Below are 25,673 nucleotides of genomic sequence, written 5' to 3' on the forward strand. Positions count from 1 at the left end.
ACATGGGACGGGGATAGGGGACGTGGGACAAGGGGTGGGGACAAGGGACAGGATAAGGACAGGGATGTGGGATGGGGACAAGAGACTGGGACTGGGATAAGGGACAGGATGGGGACAGGAGAGTGGGACAAGGGACAGGATGGGGACAGGGATGTGGAATGGGGATAGGGGACTGGGATGGGGGACAAAGGATGGGGACAGGGACAAGGGATGGGGACGTGGGGTGGGGACAGGGACGTGGGATGGGGATGAGACTGGGACAAGGGACTGGAATGGGGACAGGAGACGGGGATAAGGGACAAGGGATGGGGACAAGGGACAGGATAAGGACAAGGATGTGGGATGGGGACAAGGGACAGGGATGTGGGATGGGGACAGGGACAAGGGATGGGGACAAGGGACGGGATGGGGACAGGGACGTGGGATGGGGAGAGGAGACTGGGACAAGGGACTGGAATGGGGACCGGAGATTGGGATAAGGGACAGGATAAGGACAGGGACATGGGTTGGGGACAAGGGATGGCGACAAGGGACAGGGATGTGGGACGGGGACCGGAGAGTGGGGTAGGGGACAAAGGATGGGGACAGGGTCAAGGGATGGGGACAGGGACGTGGGATGGGGATGGGATGGGGATGAGGTTGTGGGGGGGGGACAGGAGGCTGGGACAAGGGACAGGGACAATGGGATGGGGACGGGACGTGGGATGGGGACAGGGACAAGATGGGGACGGGGACGTGGGATGGGGACAGGGACGTGGGATGGGGACAGAGGGCTGGGACCAGGGACAGGGACGTGGAGGGGATGTGGGATGGGGACAGCCTTTGGGACACGCCACGGGTGCGGAGCCCAGGACGGGGACGCGGGCAGGGGACACAGGGACACCGGGACACGGGACCGCGGACGCGCCCGTGGGGACAGCGACACGCGACAGACCCACGCGGGGCGCCTGCCCCTTTAAGACCGCCCCCCCACGCTCCCTGGTGGCGCGCCGCGTTGGCCCCGCCCCCTTTAGCCCCGCCCCTCCCCTTAGCCCCGCCCCCTCGGCGTGCGCTCCCCTCCCTTCAGTCTCCGCGCGCCGGCTCCGCGGCGTCCTCGCGCCGCCGCCCCCCATTGGCCCGTGCGCTCGCGCCGCCGCCGCCTGGTGAGAGACCCCCCCGGCCCCTCCCCGCGCCGCCTCAGTCTCCCCCGAGGGGCTCGGGGGAGACGGGCGGGGAGCGGGGCGCCGCCGCCGCTCGCGCCTCCGCCGCTCTTCCCCAGCGACCGCGGGCCGCCTTTGGGGACCGGGGAGGGTTGGAGGGCACGGCGGGGGGGGTCCCCGGTAGCTCCGGCTCCCCGCTTCCTCCTCCCGGCGGGCTACGGGAGGCGCTGCTGGGATTTGTAGTCCGCGGGCGGCGGCGAGGGCCTAGCGGCGGACGGGGGTGGGAGGGGGGAGAGGACTACAACTCCCAGCGGCCCCCGCGCGGGGTGGGGAGGGGGCGGCGCTGGTGCCCCGCAGGAGTTGGGGCCCGGGCCGCGGGGGGAATGACGTGGTTTGGGGGGGGGGGGGGGAGATTTTGGGGGGAAATTGTGGGTTTTTGGGGGGGAATTGCGTGTTTTAGGGGGGATCTGGGGGGGGGTTGGGGGGGCTCTGAGGGGTTTTGGGGGAATCTGGGGGGGTTTCGGGGGAGGCCTGAGGGGTTTTGGGGTCCTGAGGTGCTTTGGGGGGGGGCTCTGAGGGATTTTAGGGGGGCCCTGACGTGATTTTGGGGCCCTGAGGTGTTTGGGGGGGGGCTCTGAAGTGTTTTTGGGGGGGGCCCCCTGCCCCACAGCCCCCCCCCCCCCCCTCCTTTTGTGTTGTTGGGGGGGGGCAAAGCGAGGCCTTGCTGCCCTGTGCTCCCCCCCCTCATTTTTTGGGGGGGGCACCAAGGGGGAAGGGGGCTGCCCCCCCCTCAGTTTTGGGGTACAGCTCCTGTTCTCCACCCCCCCCCAAAAAAAAATAAATAAAAGAGGGGAATCCCCCCTTTATAATGGGGTCCCCCCACCGCTTCCCTGGGATATTTTGGGGGTGGGGGCACCCCCTTAACCCCCCCCCCAAAAATTCAGGCCAGGCAGATGAGCGCTCATTCATCCAACTCTTATTTTTTATTTTTTATTTTTTGCTTCTTTTTCCCTTTTTATGAATAAAAACCCACCCAGGGCTGATGTGAGGCCCCGAGCCGGAGCTGCCCCCCCCCCCCCTTGTTACCCTAACGAGCCCCCCCCCCGACCCCATTTTTAACCATTTCTTTAATTTTTCGGGGCGCCAGAACTCCCTGCTGGGAGGTAACCCATAATAACAACCCCGTAGGAAGCAGGACTTGGGGGTTTTGGTGTCTTTTGGGGTAAAAAGCCCCGCTTTTTTGTGCGAATTTTAGAAGGGGGGGGGGTCCAAGGCAGTTTTTGGGGTGCGGCAGCCGGAATTGGGGTGGAATTGGGGCGGAATTGGGTCAAATTGGGGTGCTGGTGAATGAATGGGGCTGGGGGTTTGGGGTTTGTGGGGCATGGGTGGGGGCTTGGCCCCCCCCGAGGGGTCGTTTTCCCAAACTTAACCTGTTTTTTCCCCAAAAAACTCCCAATTTTAGAAGCTTGCCATCAGCCGGAGCGATGCTGAAACATTTCCCTTAAAGAATTAAGTGGGAAAAGGGGGGGGGGGGCGGAAATGACCCCAAAACAACCAAACTCCCCCCAAAATCTGGCTGGGGGGTGTACGTGCGGAAGCGAACCCCCCCCCGGGATTTGTTCCCTTTTTAGAGCCAGGATTTTGGGGTGGGGGGGGACACGACTCCTACACCCCCCCAAACCACCCAGGTTTTATTTATTTTTGTTTATTTTTCCCCATTTAATGCGAAAAAAATGGGATTTTATTTTCGGCCCTTCCCAGCTCCCCCCGGGGGCTCGGTCGAGGGCGTATTTTCATTCCCCCCCCCCCATTTTTTATTTTTTTTTTCCTTCTCTTAATTAAATCCCGTCGCCAAACTTGTCCTGACCTATTTGTGCAGGCACCAAAGAGCCGTTCGCTAACGAGCCGCTGTTAATTAGGATACGCTGCCGGGCTCCGCTCCCCCCGCGGTGCAACCGAAGGGGCTTTTTTTTGGGGGGAAAACCCTCAATTTTGGGACCCTCGATTTTGGGACCCTCAAATTCGGGATCTCGAGGGGGGCAGCACCCCTCGAGCTCTTGGTTTTTGCCAGCGAAAACCCCAATTTCCCTTTATTTTACCCAATAACGAGGCTGCTGCTTCTTCTCCCGCTGATTTTTTTGGGGAGAAAAACCTCCGTTTTGTCCCTTTTATTATTTTTTGGGGGTTGTTTTTGTGTTTTTTGTTGTTTTTTTTTTTTTTTTTTTCTGGGGCCGTGGCAGCGCCCGCTCTGCAGGTCGGGGCTTGCCGGGCTCAGCCCGCTCCGCCTGCCGCGTTCCCTTCCTTAGCAGCTTCATTATCATTCAAAACTTTGAATTCTCACCCATTTTGGATCCGATTTTGGATTGTTTTTTTTTTTTTTCAGTGCCCCCCAAGTCTCCCCAACACCGCCCCGAGGCCGTAATTAAGGCCGCCGAGGTAAAGGCCCCGCTTTTAATTGACTAAAGCAGGTTAATTGCGTCGCTCCGAGCCCGCTTCCCCCCTCTATACACATTTAATGGATTTCTCTGCTTTTTGCCCCAAATCCAGAGCCGCCCCGCGATCCCGGACCCTGCTGATCCCGAACGGGGGCTGCTGTCGGACCCCCCCCAGCACATCCCCACGGTAAGGATGGTGATTTTGGGGGAATATCCCAGTATTTTGTGAATTGTGACCATCCGCTATTGTAATTTTTCCCCTCTTTTTTCCTTTTTTCCCCCCTTTTTTTCCTTTTTTCCCCCTCCTTTTACACTAAAACCAATTAATGACATTCTCATCGCCCGGTAATGGGGATTATTTGGCGTTAACCGCCCCTAATTAGGCACAAAGTTGTGAACCTCTTAGCTAATTGCTCCACTAATTTCCCCTCCCCGGTTCCTCCCGCAGCCGGCCGGGGACATTTTGGGTTCGTTTCCTGCCTTTTACACATTTAGGGCCAGTTTTCAGGAAACGCAGAACTTGGCCGTCGGTTGAAGCAGGTGTTTTGCCTGGCGTTCCCCAATTTTGGGGCGCTTTTTTGGGGGGGGAAAAAAGCGTGAAATAGGGTGCGTGGCCTCTGCGGTGCGTCGAGGGCGCTCCCGATCCGTTTTTTGGGCTGTTTTCACCCAAAATGAGCGCTGGACGGGAGCGTGCGTGACCTGAAGGACGGCAAAACCAGGAGCGGTGCCTTAAATCTTGATTTTTTGACGGGAAATTTTCCCCGATGCCCGGCTTTTTCCTCCGCTTCGAGGCTAAGGCAGGGTTAAAGCCGTGGCCGCGGGGGGGAAGAACGCCAGAAATTGTAGCGCAATTTATCAAAAGCCGTGGTTAATTATTAAAAAACCTCGCCCTTCCCCCCCTCGCGGCGGCTCCCGGGCGCTTTGGGGCGTGCGGCTGGGAAAACCCAGCTCGGTAAATAGGCTCCCAGATAAGGCAGAAACCGCCCCATTTCCCCCCAAATTTTGGGGCGTTTCGCACCCCCGTGTGGCGGCGACCCTAAATACGGGACCACAGCGGGCCGTTCAAAGCCCTTTTCCTGGCGTTTTTACCCCCAAAAATCACCTGGGGCATCGGGCTCGTCCCGTTCCCCGCGAGGAGAGCCGGGAAGAGCCGGCTAAAATGGCTAAAATTAAAAATTATGGCTAAAATTTAAAAAATGCTATTTTTTTTTTGCTTCGGGAGCCAGCTAAAATGGTTAAAATTAAAAATTATGGCTAAAATGGTTAAAATTATTTTTTTTTTTTTGTTCTGGGTGATCAAATTCTCGCCGGCACGCGAGGAAATCCCCTGGGGACGTGGTGCCGGGAACCGCCCGCTTCCCCCAAAAATTTTGGGGCAGTTTTCACCCATGCGTGGCAGCGACCCTAAATACGGGACCGCAGCGGGGCGTTTGAGCCCTTTTCCTGGCGTTTTTATCCCAAAAATCACTCGGGACATCGGGTTCGTCCCGTTCCTCGGCGCCGTGAGGTTCCGGCTAAAATGAAAAATTATGGCTAAAATTTTTTAAAAAAATATTATATTTTTGGCTTCGGGAGCCAGCTAAAATGGTTAAAATTAAAAATTATGGCTAAAATGGTTAAAATTACTATTTTTTTTTTTGCTCTGGGTGATCAAATTCTCGCCGGCACACGGGGAAATCCCTCGGGGACGACGCGGTGCCGGACCCTGAACCCGCGCGGTGACGGCCGCGGGCGTTCCTCTGCCCTTCGCCCCCGGGGAGCGCCCGGCCCCAAATCCGCGGCGGATCCGAGGGCACGGAGCGGAAAAAAAAAAATCAATTTTTCCGCCCGGCCGCGTCGGGAATGAGTTAATTCCCCCGTTTTTTCCATCTGGAGACGGAGAGAATAGAGTAGGACCTACAATAACAGCGCTGGTTGTGTTTACGTGTTATTTTTTGGGGGCTGAGCTCAGCGTTTGCGGCTCGCGAGCTGAGGGATTCGGCGTTGCCCGCCGGGGGGATTTTGGGTGCGGATCTCGCCGTTTTGGTTAAAGCAGCTATCCGTGAGCGCGGTGCCTTCCCTGCTCGTCTTCGGGGGATTAGAGCAGATTATTTCGAGAGGGAGATTAGAGCAGCCCAGCGGGGCGGGTGCTCGGTGTTTTCCTGCCCCTCCGCTGCCCGTTTTGAGGAGAAGAACGGGGATTTGGGCTGCGAAAATCGGCGGGAAGTGGTCCTGAACCCACCGAGGTAAGGGGCCGTTTGGGTTGAAATCCCTAAATCCGGTCGTTCTCCGCGGGGTTTAATCCCCGCCGGGGATCGCTTGGAAGGGGATGACGCGGGAGCTGCGAGGCGGAGCGGTTTGGGGGGAATCTGAGTGATTTTGGGGCTAATTTTGGGGTTTTGCCCCCGGGGCGCGCTCGGCTGCCGCGCCTCCCCCGGATTAACGCCGGCGTTGGGAAATTCGAGCCTTAAAGCTCCGAAGGGCGGCAGGAAAGGCGAGACACCGCCTCGTTAATCCCTCAGCACCCTTCATTAATAGCTAATTTAAGGGCAGGAGGCTCCGAACGCATCCTCGGAGTGGCTGCGTTGGGATTTTTTCCCCCCAAAAAAATCCAGGGTATTTGGGAATCCATCACCACCCGCGTGGCGATGGGCCACCGAGGTTCAGGGATGCGACTTGGGGGGGCCGAAATCCCCGGGGTTTCGTCCTCCCCCGGGGTCAGCAGAGCTTCACGTGATGCCCCGGGGGTGCTTTTGGCTAATTCTGAGTCATTCCTCCCCAAATTCATCACCTAAAAAATCTTCTAGGACGCGCTCGGCCTGGGGGAGAGCTCGCAGGAGGCTGAGAAAGAAACGAGGCGTTGCAAAAGAGCCGGGTACCCAAATCGGTGTTTTCTCCCCCCCGGCACCGGTGTTTCACGTCGTCTTTTAATTTTTGGGGGCAAATCCGTGGGTTTTGGTAAAAGAGGGCGGCACCAACAGCTTCGTTTCTCCGTGCCGACGAGGGATTTTTGGTAAACCCTCGCTCTGGCCCGGGGCTGCGCCTCGGAGAGGCTCTGCCCGCGCCGGGCGCCCTGCCCTCTCGTTAGCCTCCCCTGTCTGCGTTTAATTAATGCTCTCAGGTATTGATTTAACGTCCCCCTGCTCGCCAGATGCCGGCTCGCGGGGTAATTAGCGGGGATTAACGAGCTGCGCGCCGGACGGGGCAGCCTGGAGGGGACGCTCGGCCGCTGGGGTGGGCTAATGCCGAGCGCAGACGGATTAGGGCTCGCCTGTCCATCCGTCTGTCCGTCCCCGTCCCCCTGGGGCTGCTTTGCTTGGGGTTTGGGGGCCCCCAGAGCCCCCACTTGGCGATGCCAAAGGGATTTTGTTTGGGTGGGGGGCGACTTTTGGCAGCCAAAACCCCCTCGAAGCCAAAACCGCCCTGGTGCGGTGGGGGGATGGCTTTGCGGGGGCCGCTTGGTGGCTTTGTGGGGCCGCTTGGTGGCTTTGGGGGGCCCCAAAATGCAGGTAAATGGGTGACCCCCCCCAAAAAAAATCCCTCTAACGTGCTTTCTCCCTCTCCTTCGCAGGATGGCCGGGCAGAAGCGCCGGCGCGCGCCGGCGTGAGCGCGGCGGGCGGAGCCACAGGGCAGCGGCGCGCCGGGGACGGCCACCGCCGGGCTTCACCGGCCGGTCACCGGCCCCCGGCGTGGCAACCATGAGCCCCCCCGCGGCCACGCCACCCATCGCCGGACGATGAGCGCCCACCGCCCGCCGCGGCACGACGGCGCCGACGCCGCCGACAGCTGCCCCGCGGCGTTTTGGGCGCAGAATGGAAGCGTCCCCACCGGTGCCGAGGCCGTCGTCGCCCCCCGGCCGGCCACCGCCGCGCCGCCGGTGCCCAAAATGGGGGTGCGCGCCCGCATCGCCGACTGGCCCCCCAAAAGAGAACCCGCCGCCGCCAGCCCGAGCCGAGAAGGGGGCCGGGATGCGGCGTCCCCGCGGGGCGTCCCCGGCGGGCAGCAGCCGCCCCTCGTCGGCGGCGGTGGCGGCGGCGTTTCGGGGCTCAAAGCCCTGCACCGCCTGGCGCGGCGGCGCTCCAAGGACGTGGAGTTCCAGGAGGGGTGGCCGCGCTCGCCGGGCCGCGCTCTGGTCCCCCTGCGGCACCGCAGCAGCAGCGAGGTGACGCTGAGCGAGTGCGACCCCGAGGAGGCGGCGGAGGCGCGGGGGGCCAAGCTGGCGGGGGCCGGGGGGCTCTTCCGCGAGTACGGCAGCACCTCGTCCATCGACGTGCAGGGGATCTCGGAGCAGAGCTTCTTCGCCATGCTCAACGAGTTCCGCAGCGGCGGCAAGACCTCGGCCAGCGCCGTGGCCTCCGCGGAGACCCCCCCGGGACCCTCCCCGGTGGCGGTGGTGGACGGCAGGACGGGGACGCCGCGGGACGAGCCGGCGGCGCAGCCCAAGGAGAAGGCGCGCAGGAAGGGTCCCAAGGGCGACGCTGGGGGCGAATCCATCTTCAGGAAGCTGCGGAGCGGCCGAAACGAAGGGGAAGGAGGAGGCGGCGGTGAGGAGGCGAGGGCGGCCGAGCCGGGCAAGGCGTGGGTGTGCCGGCGGAGCTTCGCCCACTACGACGTGCAGAGCATGCTCTTCGACCTCAACGCCGTGGCCGCCAACCGCGCCGTGGTGGCCCAGCGCCGGAACACCACCACGGGAGCTTCGGCGGCTTCGGCCGCCACCGCGCGGCCCGGCGGGCCGGATCCGGCCTTCGCCAGCACCGAGGACCTCAACGGCAAGGAGAACCTGGAGCACGACGTGGGGGACAACACCAGCAACGAGCTCCTGCTGAGCTGCCCCCATTTCCGCAACGAGATCGGCGGCGGGGGCGAGCGCAACGTCAGCTTCTCCAGGGCTTCGGGAGGCTCGGCCGGCGGCGGCCCGGTGGGCGACGGCGGCTTCCCGGAGCCCGGCCTCGACGCCCGGCCCACCAACGCTGGCATCTCAGTGCTGGAGGTGCCCAAGGAGCTGCAGAGGAACCCCAACCGGCTCAAGCACTACAGCGTCGAGCACGTGGACCTTGGCGCCCGCTACTACCGGGACCATTTCCACGGCAAAGGTGGGGGGGTGTGGGGGGGTGTGGGGGCACCTCGGCATTGCCAGAAGCTGCGGGGTGTTGACGTGGAGGTGCTCGGGGGGCTTAAAGACCGCCCCAAACCCTTCAGAGGAAGGCTCAGTCCATCCCATTTGTGGGAACGGGAATGGGGACAACGTGGAACTGGGAGGTCCTGGTGGTGGGATTGGGTGGGGTGGAAAGTCCCACAGCTCGTGGGGACGGGCAGGCTCCTCTGTCCCTACACCTCCTTCATCCCCGTTTGCTTGCAGAGCACTCCAACTACTTCGGGGTGGACGAGAAGCTGGGCCCCGTGGCCGTCAGCATCAAGCGGGAGAAGCTGGAGGACCACAAGGAGCACGGCCCCCAGTACCAGTACAGGATCATCTTCCGGACCAGCGAGGTGCGTTGGCGCGCTCTTTGCCCCGTTGGGTGCCTTCAGGCTCTTCCTGCTTGCGTGTGGTTTTAAAACCAGTTCATAAAGGGGCTGGGAGTGGGAAACGTCTGCGGGGCCGTCCCCATCCTGTCGTCATCGTTGTCCCCACCATCCCCATCCTGGGGCCGTCCCATCCCGGCTCTGTCCCCATCCTGTTCATCGCCGCCATCATCATCCCCTTCTCAGGTCCTTCCCCATCCCACCATCACCATCGTTGTCCCCGTTGTTCCTACCCCGGGTCCATCCCTATCCCACCATCACTGACCCCATCTTGGGTCCGTCTCCATCCTGTTCACCGTTGTCCCCATCTCAGGTCCATCGCCATCATCGTCCCCGTCATTCCCCTCTTGGGTCTGTCCCCATTGTTCCTATCTTGAGCCCTTCCTTATCCCATCATCCTCATCATTGTCCCCACCTCGGACCCATCCCATTGTCCCCACCTTGGATCCATCCTATTGCCATCATCCTCGTCATTGTCCCCACCTTGCATCTGTCCCCATCCCATCGTCCTCATCATCGTCCCCACCTCTGGTCCATCCCCATCCTGTTGTCCCCACCTTGGATCCGTCCCCATCCCATTGTCCTAATCCTTGTCCACACCTCAGGTCCATCCCCATCCTATAGTCCCCACCTCAGATCCGTACCAATCCCATCATCCCCGTCATCATCTGCACCTCGGGTCCATCCCCATCCCATTGTCCCCATCATCATCCTCCCCTTGGACCCATCCCCATCATCGTCTTCACCTTGGATCTGTCCGCATCCAATCGTCCTTATCATTGTCCCTACCTCGGGTCCATCCCCATCCTTTTGTCCTCACCTCAGATCCGTTCCGATCCTATCATTGCCATCATCATCCTCTCCTCAGACCCGTCCCCATCATCGTCTTCACCTCAGATCTGTCCCCATCCCATCGTCCCCGTCATTGTCCTCACGTTGGATCCGTCCCCATCATAGTCCCCACCTCGGGTCCGTCCCCACCTTAGACCCATCCCATCGTCCCCATCCTCATCCTCACCTCGGATCCATCATCATCCTCACCTCGGATCCATCCCCATCCCATCATCCCCATCCTCATCCTCACCTCGGATCCGTCTCCATCCCATCCTTCTCATCCTCTTGTCCCCACCTCGCATCCATCCCCACCCCGTGCCCCTCGCCTCCCCGTGAGACCCCCCCCAGCTCGTCCAGCCCCATCCTCGCCCCCCCCAGCTCATCACGCTGCGCGGCTCCATCCTGGAGGACGCCACCCCCACCGCCACCAAGCACGGCACGGTGCGGGGCCTCCCGCTGAAGGACGCGCTGGAGTACGTCGTCCCCGAGCTCAACATCCACTGCCTGCGCCTGGCCATGAGCACCCCGAAGGTCACCGAGCAGCTCCTCAAGCTCGACGAGCAGGGGGTGAGCGGGGCCAGGGGGATGTGGGCGAGGGGTCCCGGTGACAAATGTGGCACCCACGGGAAGGCAGCGGGGGTCCCGGTCCCACCGCACATCCCTGGGGGTGGTGGCATCGCGCTGGTGGGCTCTTTTTGCAGCGACCGGTTGCAATTTTCACCCCCTGAGAGTGCGCCAGCGATGCCTTTTTGCCTCAAAACCTCTTCGTTATTTTCTTGGCTTGGGGTGCAGAGCCGTGGGGCTGGGGCAGGGGGGGCTGCACGGCTCGTTTTTGGGGTGCTGACGCCCGCCCCGCCGCCCGTAGCTCTGCCGGCGGCACAAGGTGGGCATCCTGTACTGCAAAGCCGGGCAGAGCTCGGAGGAGGAGATGTACAACAACGAGGACGCGGGGCCGGCCTTCGAGGAGTTCCTCTCGCTGCTGGGGGAGAAGGTTTGCCTCAAGGCCTTCAGCAAGTACGCCGCGCAGCTGGACACCAAGAGTGAGTGATGGGGATTTCGGGGGGGGCCCCCCCACTCCCCCGGGGGCGCCCGCCTCCTTGACCGCCCGCCTTCCCCGCAGCCGACTCGACGGGCACCCACTCGCTCTACACCACCTACCAGGACTACGAGATCATGTTCCACGTCTCCACCATGCTGCCCTACACCCCCAACAACCGGCAGCAGGTACTGCCGCGCCACCTCCGCGGCTCGTCCGGCTGTCCGTCCATCCATCCGTCCGTCCGTCACAGCCCCCCCTTTTTTTTTTTTTTGCTTCTCCCCCCCACCTCGCCAGCTGCTGAGGAAGAGGCACATCGGGAACGACATCGTGACCATCATCTTCCAAGAGCCCGGAGCCTTGCCCTTCACCCCCCAGAACGTCCGATCGCACTTCCAGCACGTCTTCATCATCGTCCGAGCCCACAGCCCTTGCACCGATAACGTCTGCTATAGGTGAGACCCCCCCCCCCCAGGATGTCCCCATCCGGCCCTCCAAATTGTGCCCACCACAGTTTGGGCCCAAATTTTGGGGCGTTTTCTCCACCTGGGGAGATTTCTCCCCCGCTTCTGCTTCCTCAGAGTGCTCTGAGCACCCTAACCCGTTCCCCGCTTCACTTCCCCCCCAAGCGTGGCCGTGACCAGGTCCAAAGACGTGCCCCCCTTCGGGCCCCCCATCCCCACCGGCGTCACCTTCCGCAAGTCCGACGTCTTCCGAGACTTCTTGCTGGCCAAGGTGATCAACGCGGAGAACGCCGCCCACAAGTCGGACAAGTTCCACACCATGGCCACGCGCACGCGGCAGGAGTACCTCAAGGACCTGGCTGAGAACTGCGTCACCAACACGCCCATCGACTCGGCCGGGAAGTTCAACCTCATCTCCCTGGCCTCCAAGAAGAAGGAGAAGACGAAAGCCCGGGCGGGTGCTGAGCAGCACAGCGCCGGGGCCATCGCCTGGCGCGTCTCCGCTCAAGACTTCGCCCGTGGAGCCGAGATTGCTTGCGTCTTGGGCATCTCCAACGAGTTCGTGGTGCTGCTCGACCTGGCCGCCAAGGAGGTGGTCTTCAACTGCTTCTGCGGGGACGTCATCGGCTGGACCGCCGACGCCTCCACCCTCAAGATCTTCTACGGCCGCGGCGACCACATCTTCATCCGGGCGGCCGAGGGCGGCCCCGAGGACGTCAAGGAGATCGTGCAGAGGCTGAAGGTGAGCTTCTTGAGCCTATAGAGCGTCCTCCTCCATGTGGAGGAGGAGATAGGGGTCGGCGGGCCGTTCCTCTTGGCGTGCGTCACCGGAGAAGGGTGGCCGTGCCCTCTCGCCAGGTGACGACGGCGGGCTGCGAGACGGTGGACATGACCCTACGGCGCAACGGGCTGGGCCAGCTGGGCTTCCACGTCAAGTACGACGGCACGGTGGCCGAGGTGGAGGACTACGGCTTCGCCTGGCAGGCCGGCCTGCGGCAGGGCAGCCGCCTGGTGGAGATCTGCAAGGTGGCCGTGGTGACGCTCAGCCACGACCAGATGATCGACCTGCTGCGCACCTCCGTCACCGTCAAGGTGGTCATCATCCCGCCCCACGAGGACGGGGCCCCGCGCAGGTAACCCCGACGGCGTGGGGGCTCAGGGGGCTGCCACCTCCCCCTCATCACATCTTTTCGGGGCTTTGCTCCTGGAGCAAATTGAGGGCCGGGCCCCCCGGGGCGCGTTTTGGGGGCCAGGCTCCCCGGTGTGCGTTTTGGGGCTGGGCTCCCGGAGCAAATCGGGGTCTCCGAGGTGGACACGGAGACGGTATCACCATCAGGGACCTCGTTCCCATCCCCTGCAGCCTTGCGAAGCCTAATTAGAGCTGACGAGGGCGGTTTAACGATGGGATTTGGAGGATATCCCCCTTCCTCGGTCCCCCATCCCTGCAGAACTTTGGCGAGGGGGGCTGTTTTTGGGTCGCCACCGCTCGCTTCTCCCCCTCGCCGCGGCGACGCCGGCGGTGTAATTAAACAGCCGAGGGAGCCGGGATGGTCACGGGGGGTGTCCCCATCCCCGTCCCCTCGTTGTGTCCCTGCAGGGGCTGGGCCGAATCGGTGGAGCTGAGCAGCACCGAGCCCAAGGGCGAAGCGGAGAGCGGGCGGCCGCCCTACCGCAGCAGTGCCGGCTGGCAGTGGAGCGGCCCCGCGTCCCACAACGCCGCCCCGGCCACCGGTGGCCACGGGCAAGCGCTCGGCAGGGCCGCCAAGCAGCCGCCGGTGTCCTACCGCGAGGTGCAGCCCCTGCACGGCAAGAGGTAAGGACGAGGAACGGGGGATTTTGGGGGGCCGGGAGCCGCCGTGACCCCGTTTTTCGTCTCTCCACGGTGCCCCAGACCCGTCAGCTTCCCCGAAAGCCCGCACCCCGCCGCGCCGGCGCCCGCCGGAGCCGAGCGGCCGCAGCCATACCGGCAGCCCTCGGGAAGCTTCTCGACGCCTGGCACCACCACCGCCGCCACCTACGCTCGCTATAAACCCTCTCCGGAAAGGTGGGTGGGCGCCGCACCCCCCAAAAAAATCCACCTTTTTGGGGGTGGCAGCACCCAGGTCCCTTTTGGGGCAGCTCCGAAATGAGGAGCAAAACCCCAAACGCCGCCCGGCGTCCCCGGCAGGTACGCGGCCCCGCAGCGGGCGCTGCTGCCCTTCGAGCCCCATGGCGGCCACGACGTCGCCTCCAGCGGCGACTCGTCCTCGGGTGGGCTCAGCAGCCACGAGAGCACCATGGAGAGGCACAAACCTGGTGAGAAACCCTTTTTTGGGGGGGCAAAGCCAGGCAAAACCTGGCTTGTGGGGGGCAAAACCTGGCTTGTGGGGGGCAAAACCCGGCTTGGGGGTGCAAAACCCGGCTGGGCTGGCACCGGAGCCCACCCCAAATGCTTCGGGGATGAGGGACCCGGGCCGGGCGGGTGGCCCTGGACCCCGCCGGTGACCCCGGTGGTTTTGGGACTCGTTGCAGAGCCGCTGTGGCACGTGCCGGCGCCGTCCAGGCTCGGGGGCAAGCGGGCCGGCAGGCAGGAGGCGGCGGGCAAGGACTCGCCCAGCCGGCACCCGAAGGTGAGGGCCGACGCCGTGGGGTGCTGGGGTACCCCCAGCCCCTTGGGGGGGGCTCTGGGACCCCACAGCTTCATTTTGGGTTACCCCCAGCCCTTTGTGGGGGGCTCTGGGACCCCAAAGCTTCATTTTGGGGTACCCTCAGCCCTTTGGGGGGGCTCTGGGACCCCACAGCTTCATTTTGGAGCACCCCCGCCCTTTGTTGGGGGCTCTGGGACCCCCCAGCTTCATTTTGGGGCACCCTCAGCCCTTTTTTGGGGGTTCTGGGACCCCACAGCTTCATTTTGGGGCACCCCCAGCCCTTTGTGGGGGGCTCTGGAACCCCCCAGCATCATTTTGGGGCACCCCCAGCCCTTTGTGGGGGGCTCTGGGACCCCACAGCTTCATTTTGGGGCACCCTCAGGCCTTTGGGGGGGCTCTGGAACCCCCCAGCTTCATTTTGGGGCACCTCCAGCCCCCTGGGGGGGGCTCTGGGACCCCCCATCTTCATTTTAGACCCCCCAAGCTCTCTGTGGGGGTTTTAAAGCCCCCCCAGCTTCATTTTAGACCCCCCAAACCCCTTGGGGGGGGCTCTAAGACCCCCCCAAACCCTTTCTGAGGTCTCTAAGACCCCCCCAGCTTCATTTCAGAGCCCCCCAAGCCCTTTCCGTGCTCTCTAAGACCCCCCCAGGTTCCTTTTAGAGCCCCCCAAGCCCCTTGGGGGGGTTTTAAAGCCCCCCAGCTTCATTTTAGACCCCCCAAACCCCTTGGGGGGGGCTCTAAGACCCCCCCAAACCCTTTCTAAGGTCTCTAAGACCCCCCCTGGCTTCATTTTAGAGCCCCCCAAGCCCTTTCCGTGCTCTCTAAGACACCCCCAGCTTCCTTCTAGACCCCCCCGAGCCCTTTTTTAGGGGTTGGGGGGGGTCTCGAAGCCCCCCCCTCACCCCGTCCCCCCCCCCCGCAGCCCGACGCGCCGTACTCGAGCCACTCGAGCAGCAACACCCTGTCCAGCAACGCCTCCAGCAGCAGCCACAGCGACGAGCGCTGGTTCGACGGCCCCGACCCCCCCGAACCCGACCCGGACCCCCAGATCTCCAAAGGCGGGGGGGGCTCCAGCGACAGCGGCATCGACGCCCCCCTCTACGCCCCCGGCCCCAAATCCACGCGGCCGGCCCCGCAGCGGGACAAAACCCCGAAACCTTACGCCGAGGAGAAGCCGAGGGAGCCGTCGCCCACCGTCCCCAAAGGCTACCAGCGGCCCAAGGGCTGTTTGCCCCCCGCCTCTGGCCCCGACCCCTTCAAACAACCCAGGTAACGAGCCCCCCCCCGACCCCCCCTTAACCCCCCCCTTCACCCTACAGCACCACGACCCCCCCCCCTTCACCCTACAGCACCGCATCCCCCAAAAAATAAACGTTTAAATTTTTTGGGGGGGCGTTGGGGACGTTCCCCCCGACGCTCAGCCCCGAATTCCCAAATTTTTGCAGCTCCCGGGGGGGCTACAAAGCGGCCGCGGAGCCCCCCCGGCCCCCCGGCGCCCAACCCGGCTCCTTCCAGCTCTCCGCCTCGGTCCCCAAATCCTTTTTCTCCAAGCAGCCGAGCAGGAGCAAGCACGGCGCGGGCTGGAAGCGAGGCGAGGAGCCCCCCCCGCGCCCTGCCGCCTTCTCGGACCCCAAAAAGTAAGGGGAGCCCGCGGGGGGGGGGCTGAGCTGGGACCCCACAGGGTCGTAGGAGGAGTTGGGGGGGGTTGCGGGGGCTTTGGTGCCTTGGTTTTGGGGCTCAAAGTGGTGAAAGAGCTTTGTGCGCCCCAAAAATCCCGCAAAAATCTCCCAAGAGCTTTGTGCGCCCCAAAAATTCCACCCCATAAATCTCCCGAGAGCTTTGTGCACCCCTTAAATCCCCCCATAGATCCCCCAAGGGCTTTGTGCACCCCATAAATCTCTCCTATAAGTCTCCCAAGAGCTTTGTGCACCCCAAAAATCCCACCCCGTAAATCCCCCAAGAGCTTTGTGCACCCCGTAAATCCCCTGTAAGCTTCCCAAGAGCTTTGTGCACCACCCTAAATCCCACCCCATAAATCTCCCAAGAGCTTTGTTCACCCCATAAGCCCCCCAAGAGCTTTGTGCACCCCATAAATTCCACCCTGTAAATCTCCCGAGAGCTTTGTGCACCCCAAAAATCCCCCCATAGATCCCCCAAGGGCTTTGTGCACCCCATAAATCTCCCCTATAAGTCTCCCAAGAGCTTTGTGCACCCCATAAATCCCACCCCATAAATCCCCCGAGCTTTGTGCACCCCATAAGCCCCCCAAGAGCTTTGTGCACCCCAAAAATCCTACCCCATAAGTCTTCCCAAGAGCTTTGTGCACCCCATAAATTCCCCCCGGGGGCCGTTTTTGGGGTCTCAGCACACCCCGACCCCCAAAACCCCGTCGCAGGCAGGTGGACGCGAGCACCAAGAACGTTTTCGGGCAGCCGCGGCTGCGGGCGTCGCTGCGGGACCTGCGCTCGCCCCGCAAACCCTACAAGTCCACCATCGAGGACGACCTCAAAAAACTCATCATCATGGACAGCGCCGCGCCGGAGCCCGAGCGAGCTGCGGTGAGTGATGGCGGGACCTAAAAATCCTAAAAATACCCTAAAAAAAACCCATGAAAATAGTAAAAATAAAAATAAAAAATTAAAATTAAAAATAAAAAATTATTAAAAAATAAAATTTAACCATAAATAAAAAATTAAAAATTATTTTAAAAATTAAAAATTAAAAAAAATTTAAAAATAAAAATAAAATAAAAATTTAAAAATAAATAAACTATAAAAAATAAAAAATATTAAAAATTAAAAATTTAAAAAATATTTTAAAATTAATAATATTTAATAAATAAATTAAAAAAATTATTTAAAATTAAAAATAAAATTAAAAATAAAAAATAAAATTTAAAATATTAAAAATTAAATTGAAAATTTAAAAAATACTTAAAAATATTTTAAAAAATAAAATTTAAATAAAAAAATTAAAAATTAAATCGAAATTTTTTTTAAATATATTTAAAAGTTAAAAATAAAAATATTTTTAAAAATAAAATTTAAAAAATTAAAAATTAAATTGAAATTTTTTAAAAAAATATTTAAAAATTAAAAATAAAAATATTTAAAAAATAAATAATAAAAAAATATTAAGAATTAAATTGAAAAATTTAAAAAAATATTTAAAAATTAAATAAAAATGTTTTAAAAATAAAATTTAAAAAATAAAAAATTATTTAAAATTAAGTTAGAAAATAAAAAATAAAGAGTATTTAAAAAATTAAATAAAGATATTAAAAAATAAAAAAATTAACTTAAAAAATAAAAAATTATTAAAATAAAAAATTAAAAAAAATTAAAAACAATTATTTAAAAAATAAATTAAAAAATAAAAAATAAAAATATTTAAAAATAAAAATTATTAAAAATAAAAATTTAAAAATGTATAAAACAATTATTTTAAAAATAAATTAAAAATTAAAAAATTAAAAATATTAAAAAAATAAATTGAAAAAATATTTTAAAATGAAACTAAAAATTATTAAAAATGAAAATATAATAAAAAAAAAAAACCCTAAGCCCCTGTTTTGTGCCCCAAGCAGTCGCCCCCGCCGGGGCTGCAGCGGACGCTGTCGGACGAGAGCCTCTGCGGGGGGCGCCGCGCCGCCGCCGCCGCCCCCACCCCGCCCTCGGCCGCCGCCGGCCTCTTCGCCGGCACCTTCCCGTCCAGCACCCTCCCCGGGCGCCGGCAGCACCCGGCGGGCGCCGGCAGCCTCCCGGAGAAGAAATGTGAGCTCTGGGGGTTCCCCCCCTTTTATTTCCCCCCCCCCCAGTTTTTCGGGGGGGGTTTTGGGGCCGCCTGACCGGGGTCCGGTCCCCCCCCCCCCGCAGCCGCCATCTCGGCCTCGGAGCTGGCGCTGGCGGCGCCGCTGCGCAGGGTGGAGCCGGGGCTGATGCCGCTGCCGGACGCGGCGGCGGGGTTGGAGTGGGCCAGCCTGGTGAGCGCCGCCAAGGCCTACGAAGGTACGGGGGCTTTTTGGGGTCGGGGGGGCGGGTTTTGGGGTCGGGGGGGGACGGGGACGGGTAGGGAAGCCCTAAAGGCCCCCCGCGGGCTGCTGACCCTATAGGGAGGCTGCTGACCCTATAGAAGGAGCTCCTGGCCCTATAGGGAGGCTCCTGACCCTATAAAAGGAGCTCTCAGCCCCATAGGGAGGCTGCTGACCCTATAGGGGAGGCTCCTGACCCTATAAAAGGAGCTCCTGACCCTATAGGGAGGCTCCTGACCCTATAGGGAGGCTCCTGACCCTATAGGGAGGCTCCTGACCCTATAAAAGGAGCTCCTGACCCTATAGGGAGGCTGCTGACCCTATAGAAGGAGCTCCTGACCCTATAGGGAGGCTCCTGACCCTATAAAAGGAGCTCCTGACCCTATAAAAGGAGCTCCTGACCCTATAAAAGGAGCTCCTGACCCTATAAAAGGAGCTCCCGACCCTATAGGGAGGCTCCTGACCCTATAAAAGGAGCTCCTGACCCTATAGGGAGGCTGCTGACCCTATAGGGAGGCTGCTGACCCTATAGGAAGGCTGCTGACCCTATAAAAGGAGCTCCTGACCCTATAGAAGGAGCTCCTGACCCTATAGGGAGGCTCCTGACCCTATAAAAGGAGCTCCTGACCCTATAGGGAGGCTCCTGACCCTATAAAAGGAGCTCCTGAGCCTATAGGGAGGCTCCTGACCCTATAGGGAGGCTGCTGACCCTATAGGAAGGCTCCTGACCCTATAAAAGGAGCTCTCGGCCCCACAAGGATGCTCCTGACCCTATAGGGGAGCTGGTGACCCTATATGGGAGTTCTCAGCCCCATAATGATGCTCTCAGACCCACGGGGACACTCCTACCCCTATAGGCATGCTCCCAGCCCCATAACGACGCTGCTACCCCTATAAGGAGCTCTCAGCTCCACAAGGATGCTCCTGACCCCATAGGGGCACTTCTGACCCTATAGGGGAGCGCTCAGCCCTATAACAACTCTCCCACCCCTATAAGGGAGCTCCTACTCCTATAGGGAAGCTCCTACCCCTATAAGGGAGCTCTCAGCCCCATAACAACACTCCTGCCCCTATAGGGGATCTCCCAGCCCCACAAGGATTCTCCCGCCCCTATAGGGGATCTTCCAGCTCCATAATGTTGCTCCCACCCCTATAGGGGATCTCCCAGCCCCATAATGTTGCTCCCACCCCTATAGGGGATCTCCCAGCCCCATAATGTTGCTCCCACCCCTATAGGGGATCTCCCAGCCCCATAATGTTGCTCCCACCCCTATAGGGGATCTCCCAGCCCCATAATGTTGCTCCCACCCCTATAGGGGACCTCTCAGCCCCATAACGATGCTCCCACCCCTATAGGGGATCTCCCAGCCCCATAATGTTGCTCCTACTCCTATAGGGAACCTCTCAGCCCCATAACAATGCTCCTTCCCCTATAGGGGATCTCCCAGCCCCACAAGGATTCTCCCGCCCCTATAGGGGATCTCTCAGCCCCATAACGATGCTCCCACTCCTATATGGGATCTCCCAGCCCCCAAGGACCCCCCCCCACCCCTATATGGCCGCCTCCGAGCCCCCCCCTATAGATTTCGGGACCCGCGGGGGGGTCCCGCCCCCACTCCCCGTCCCTCCGCAGTGCAGCGAGCCGTCTCCCTCTTCTCCCTCGCCGACCCCGAGCCCCCAGACGCCGCCCCGGAGCGCCCCCCGGCACCGCGCTGCAGGTAACGGCCCCGGGGGGGGGGTCCCCAAACCCCGGGGGGGGGTCCCCAAACCCCAGGGGGGTCCTAAAATCCTGAGCGGGGGGGTCCCAAGACCCCGGGGGGGGGGTCCCCAAACCCCCAGGGAGGGGTCCCCAAACCCCGTGGAGTCCCAAAACCCCGGAGGGGGTCCTAAAACCCCGAGCGGGGGGTCCCCAAACCCCGGGGGGGTCCTAAAACCCCGGAGGGGGGGTCCCCAAACCCCAGGGAGGGGTCCCCTAACCCTGAGCGGGGGGTCCCAAGACCCCAGGGAGGGGTCCCCAATCCCCGGGAGGGGGTGTCCCAAAACCCCGAGTGGGGGGGGTCCCCAAACCCCGGGGGGGGGGTCCCCAAACCCCGGGGGGGTCCTAAAATCCTGATCGGGGGGTCCCAAAACCCCAGGGAGGGGTCCCCAAACCCCGGGGGGGGGGTCCTAAAATCCTGAGCGGGGGGGTTCCCCAAACCCCCGGGGGGGGTGGGTCCCCTAACCCTGAGCGGGGGGTCCCCAAACCCCAGGGGGGGTCCCCAAACCCCGGGGGGGTCCCAAAATCCTGAGCGGGGGGGTGTCCCAGAACCCCAGGTGGGGGGTCCCCAAACCCCGGGGGGGGTCCTAAAATCCTGAGCGGGGGGTGTCCCAAAACCCCAGGGAGGGGTCCTCTAACCCTGAGTGGGGGGTCCCCAAACCCCGCGGGGGGGTCCCCAAACCCCGGGGGGGGGTCCTAAAACCCCAGGGGGGTCCTAAAATCCTGAGCGGGGGGTCCCAAGACCCCCGGGGGGGGGGTCCCAGAACCCCAGGTGGGGGGTCCCCAAACCCCGGGGGGGGTCCTAAAACCCCAGGGGGGTCTTAAAACCCTGAGTGGGGGGTCCCCAAACCCCGGGGGGGGTCCTAAAATCCTGAGCGGGGGGGTCCCAAAACCCCGGGGGGGTCCTAAAAGCCTGAGCGGGGGGTCCCAAGACTCCGGGGGGGGGTCCCCAAACCCCAGGGGGGTCCTAAAATCCTGAGCGGGAGGGTTCCCCTAACCCCAGGGGGGGTCCCAAAACCCCAGGGGGGGTCCCCAAACCCCGGGGGGGTCCTAAAACCCTGAGCGGGGGGTGTCCCAAAACCCCAGGGAGGGGTCCTCTAACCCTGAGTGGGGGGTCCCCAAACCCCGCGGGGGGGTCCCCAAACCCCGGGGGGGGGTCCTAAAACCCCAGGGGGGTCCCAAAATCCTGAGCGGGGGGTCCCAAGACCCCGGGGGGGGTGTCCCAGAACCCCAGGTGGGGGGTCCCAAAACCCCAAGTGGGGGTCCTAAAACCCCAGGGGGGTCTTAAAACCCTGAGTGGGGGGTCCCCAAACCCCGGGGGGGTCCTAAAATCCTGAGCGGGGGGGTCCCAAAACCCCGGGGGGGTCCTAAAAGCCTGAGCGGGGGGTCCCAAAATCCTAGGGAGGGGTCCCCAAACCCCGGGGGGGGGGTCCTAAAATCCTGAGCGGGAGGGGTCCCCTAACCCCAGGGGGGGTCTCAAAGCCCCAGGGAGGGGTCCCAAAACCCCGGAGGGGGTCCCAAAATCCTGAGTGGGGGGGTCCCAAGACCCCAGGGAGGGGTCCTAAAACCCCAGGGGGGGTGGTCCCCAAACCCCGGGGGGGTCCCAAAACCCCAGGGAGGGGTCCCCAAACCCCGAGCGTGGGGGTCCCCAAACCCCAGGGGGTCCCAAAACCCCCGAGGGGTCCCCAAACCCCAGGGGGGGGTCCTAAAATCCTGAGCGGGGGGTCCCAAAACCCCGGGGGGGGGGGTCCCAAGACCCCAGGGGGGGGTCCCCTAACCCTGAGCGGGGGGTCCCAAAACCCCAGGGAGGGGTCCCCAAACCCCAAGCGGGGGGGGTCCCCAAGCCCCCAGGGAGGGGTCCCAAAACCCCGGAGGGGGTCCTAAAATCCTGAGCGGGGGGTCCCCAAACCCCTGGGGGGGTCCCAAAACCGCGGGGGCGGCGGGTGCCCCAAAACCCCGGGGGGGGGGGCGTCCCAAGACCCCAGGAACAGGTCCTAAAACAGGGGGAGGGGTCCCAAAACCCCAGGGGGGGTCCCAAAACCCCAGGGGGTGTCCCAAAACCCCAGGGGGGGGTCCCAAAACCCCAGGGGGTGTCCCAAAACCCCAGGGGGGGGTCCCAAAACCCCCGGGGGGGTGTCCCAAAACCCTAAATCCCCCCCCCCCCCCCGTTTTGGGGTCCCTCCAACGCAGCGAGGAGCCCCCCCTGGACCTCCCCGGGAAGGTTTTCCAGCTGGAGGCGATGCTCAAGCAGCTCCACAGCGACCTGCAGAAGGTAAATGGGGGGGGGGGGCACCCTTGGGTGCTCCCCCTGACTGGGGGGGGTCTTAAAAATGACCCCGACCCCCCCCCCAAATTTCTTCCCCCCCCCCCCCCCCCAGGAGAAGCAGGACAAGGTGGTGCTGCAGGCGGAGGTGGCCACGCTGCGGCAGAACAACCAGCGGCTGCAGGAGGAGTCGCAGACGGCCAGCGAGCAGCTGCGGCGCTTCGCCCGCTTCTTCGGGGCCGTCGACAAGAAGGAGCTCTGAGGGGGGGGACGTCCCGCCCCCCCCCTACGGTCCTATATAGGGACCGGTCCTATATACGGCCCCGAGGAGCCTCGCGGGGCTGGGAGCAGCCGTACGGGGACAGGAGTGCTCTTGTAGGGCCAGGGCAGTTTTATAGGGCCAGGAGCTGCTGTATGGGATCAGGAGCTGCTGTATGGCCCTATATAGGGACCGGTCCTATATAGGGGCAAAGAGCAGCCTTACGGGGCAAAGAGCAGCCGTACGGGGCCAGGAGTGCTCTTATAGGGCGGGAGCGGGTTTATAGGGCCAGGAGAACCTTTATAGGACCAGGAGTGTCCATATGGGATCAGGAGCTGCTGTATGGTCCTATATAGGGACCGGTCCTATACACGGCCCCGAGGAGCCTCGCGGGGCTGGGAGCAGCCGTACGGGGACAGGAGTGCTCTTGTAGGGCCAGGGCAGCTTTATAGGGCCAGGAGCTGCTGTATGGGATCAGGAGCTGCTGTATGGCCCTATATAGGGACCGGTCCTATATAGGGGCCAGAGCAGCCTCACGGGGCTGGGAGCAGCTGTACAGGGACAGGAGTGCTCTTGTAGGGCCGGGGCGGCTTTATAGGGCCAGGAGCACCTTTATAGGACCAGGAGTGTCCATATGGGACCAGGAGCTGCTGTATGGCCCTATATAGGCACCGGCCCTATATAGGGGCCAGAGCAGCCTTATGGGGCAAAGAGCAGCCCCCCAGGACCAGGAGTGCTCTTATAGGGCAGGAGCGGGTTTATAGGGCCAGGAGCACCTTTATAGGACCAGGAGTGTCCATATGGGACCAGGAGCTGCTGTATGGCCCTATATAAGGACCAGTCCTATATACAGCCTGGAGCAGCCCCACAGGACCAGGAGCAGCTGTATGGGACCAGGAGCACACACCCCCCCCTGGAGCCAAGAACACTTTTATGGGGCTGGGAGCTTCTATATGGGACCAGGAGCATCTGTATGGGACCGAGAGCAGCCCCGTGGGGCCGGGAGTGTCCATATGGGACCGGGAGCAGCTGTATGGGACCAGGAGCCTCTGTATGAACTGCCTTGTAGGGCCGGGAGCTTCTGTAGGGGACCAGGAGCTTCTATATGGACTGCTGTATGGGACTGGGAGCAGCTCTATAGGGCCAGGAGCAGCTGTATGGGACCGGGAACATCCATATAGGACTAGCAGCGTCCCTACGGGGCTGCGAGCAGCCGTATGGGACCAGCACCTTCCGTATAGGGCCAGGAGCACCTGTATGTGCCTGGTAGCGTCCCTATAGGGCCGGGAGCATCCCTATAGGGCCAGTAGCATCCATATAGGACCAGGAGCTTCCATACGTGCCCAGTAGCATCCGTAGAGCCCCAGGGGCACCTATAGGGCCGGGAGCCCCCGTATAGGACCGGCAGCACCCATGGGTGCCCGACCCCCTCCCTATAGGGCCGGGAGCCCCCGTATAGGACCGGCAGCACCCATGGGTGCCCGACCCCCTCCCTATAGGGCCGGGAGCCCCCGTATAGGACCGGGAGCACCCATGGGTGCCCGAGCCCATCCCTATAGGGCTGGGAGCCCCCGTATAGGACCGGGAGCACCCATGGGTGCCCGACCCCGTCCCTATAGGGCCGGGAGCCCCCGTATAGGACCGGGAGCACCCATGGGTGCCCGACCCCATCCCTATAGGGCCGGGACCGCCCCCCCAGGTCTTCCAGCCCCATTTCCTCCGGGGGCTTCCAAGGCAATAAAAGGGGGGCGAGGGGCTCGCACCCCCCCCGCGCCCCCTCCCTCCTCCTCCTCTTTCCCCCAGGCCCCTTTTTTTTGGGTTGTTTTGGGGCTTTTTTATTATTTTTTTAATATTTTTGTGGGGTGCGAACCGAAATAATAATAATAATTAATTAATTCTCCCAAGCACTTTTTCTGTTTTCCTCCTCAAAAAGCTAAATTATTTCCGCGAGGAAGCGGCGCTGAGAGCGGCTCAGGAAGCGTAAACCCCCCCCCCCCCCCCAAAAAAACCGCCCCCCCACCCCAAAAAATCCCCCCCACCCAAAAAAATCCCCCCCCCCCCCCCAAAATCCCCCCCCAATTGTTTAAATGTAAATGTTTATAAAAAAAAAAAAGAAAAAAAAAAACGCTATATTTGTATAAATGGGACCGTTTGTAATCCTTTTTTTGTGGTTTTTTCCCTTAATTTCCTATTTTTTTTTGGGGGGGGGGGACACACCGGGACCCCCCCACCCCCAATTTTGACCCCCCCCCCCTCATTAGGGGGGTGCCGAATCCCCCCCCCAAAAAACCTCGTTGTGTATATGGGAACCTGTACATTTTATTTTATACGCCCCCCCCCCCAAAAAAATCTTATTTAATTTCCCCCCCCCCCAAAAAAAAACCCACCCTAAAACCCCGCGATTTTTGCTAATCGGACCCAAAACGCTGTGCCCCCCCCCCCCCCCCCCGGTGTGGGTTTTTTTTGTGTAAAAAAAAGGCTGGAAAGGAAATAAAAGGTTTGTAGGAACCCCGGCTCCTGGGTCCTGGGGGGGGGGCGCGGGGGGGGGCAGGACCCCCCCCCCGGGGGCATTTTGGGGGGGGGGGTGAGAAATTTGGGGAGGGGGGGTTGGAGATTTGGGGGGGATTTGGAAAATTGGGGGGGCGTGGAGATTTTGGGGGAGTTTGGGGAATTTGGGGGGGTTGAGGGATTGGGGGGGCAGGACCCCCCCCCAGGCACATTTTTGGGGGGGGGGGCTGAGAAATTTGGGGAGGGGGGTTGGAGATTTGGGGGGGGGATTGGGGATTTGGGGGGATTTGGGGGATTTGGAGAATTGGGGGGGCTTGGAGACTTTGGGGGAATTTGGGGGGGGTTGAGGGATTTGGGGGGGCAGGACCCCCCCAGGCACATTTTTGGGGGGGGGGGGGCTGAGAAATTTGGGGAGGGGGGTTGGGGATTTTGGGGGGATTTGGGGGAATTTGGAGAATTTGGGGGGGCGTGGAGATTTTGGGGGAGTTTGGGGGGCAGGACCCCCCCCAGGGGCATTTTTGGGGAGGGGGTGAGAAATTTGGGGGGGGGGGGGGTTGGAGATTTGGGGGGGGGATTGGGGATTTTGGGGGGATTTGGGGGGAATTTGGAGAATTGGGGGGGCGTGGGGAATTTGGGGGAGTTTGGGGGATTTTGGGGGGGGGGCTGAGAAATTTGGGGGGGGGGTTGGGGATTTTGGGGGGGCTGAGAAATTTGGGGGGGTCGAGGGATTGGGGGGGGGCTGAGAAATTTGGGGGGGGGTTGGAGACGTTGGGGGAGGATTGGAGATTTTGGGGGAATTTGGGGAATTTGGGTGGCATT

General features: G+C 60.7%; 1 protein-coding gene across 4 annotated transcripts; it reads left to right on the forward strand.

The window, feature by feature from the left end:
• The first annotated feature begins 1,016 nt into the window (after window positions 1-1,016).
• Window positions 1,017-24,134, forward strand: SIPA1L3 (signal induced proliferation associated 1 like 3). Of its 4 annotated transcripts, none has more exons than XM_066984691.1 (23): window positions 1,017-1,142; window positions 3,687-3,761; window positions 7,125-8,647; window positions 8,914-9,044; window positions 10,290-10,478; window positions 10,777-10,951; window positions 11,032-11,135; window positions 11,245-11,402; window positions 11,577-12,153; window positions 12,270-12,544; window positions 13,009-13,224; window positions 13,303-13,455; window positions 13,579-13,706; window positions 13,923-14,020; window positions 14,961-15,307; window positions 15,484-15,675; window positions 16,434-16,596; window positions 17,622-17,811; window positions 17,914-18,045; window positions 19,707-19,786; window positions 22,015-22,096; window positions 22,203-22,449; window positions 22,597-24,134. In XM_066984691.1, exons 3-23 carry the CDS (start codon window positions 7,291-7,293, stop codon window positions 22,700-22,702), a joined length of 5,100 nt encoding a protein of 1,699 aa, XP_066840792.1. In that variant the 5' UTR covers window positions 1,017-1,142; window positions 3,687-3,761; window positions 7,125-7,290; the 3' UTR covers window positions 22,703-24,134. The 4 variants fall into 4 exon arrangements, with proteins under 4 accessions (XP_066840792.1, XP_066840791.1, XP_066840793.1 ...); XM_066984690.1 differs by lacking the exon at window positions 1,017-1,142 and adding an exon at window positions 2,505-3,575; XM_066984692.1 differs by lacking the exon at window positions 1,017-1,142 and adding an exon at window positions 2,506-3,575 and having other exon boundaries at window positions 17,625-17,811.
• The last annotated feature ends 1,539 nt before the right edge of the window (window positions 24,135-25,673 follow it).

Source organism: Anser cygnoides, chromosome 29, assembly GCF_040182565.1.
Source record: "Anser cygnoides isolate HZ-2024a breed goose chromosome 29, Taihu_goose_T2T_genome, whole genome shotgun sequence".
Lineage (NCBI taxonomy): Eukaryota > Metazoa > Chordata > Aves > Anseriformes > Anatidae > Anser > Anser cygnoides.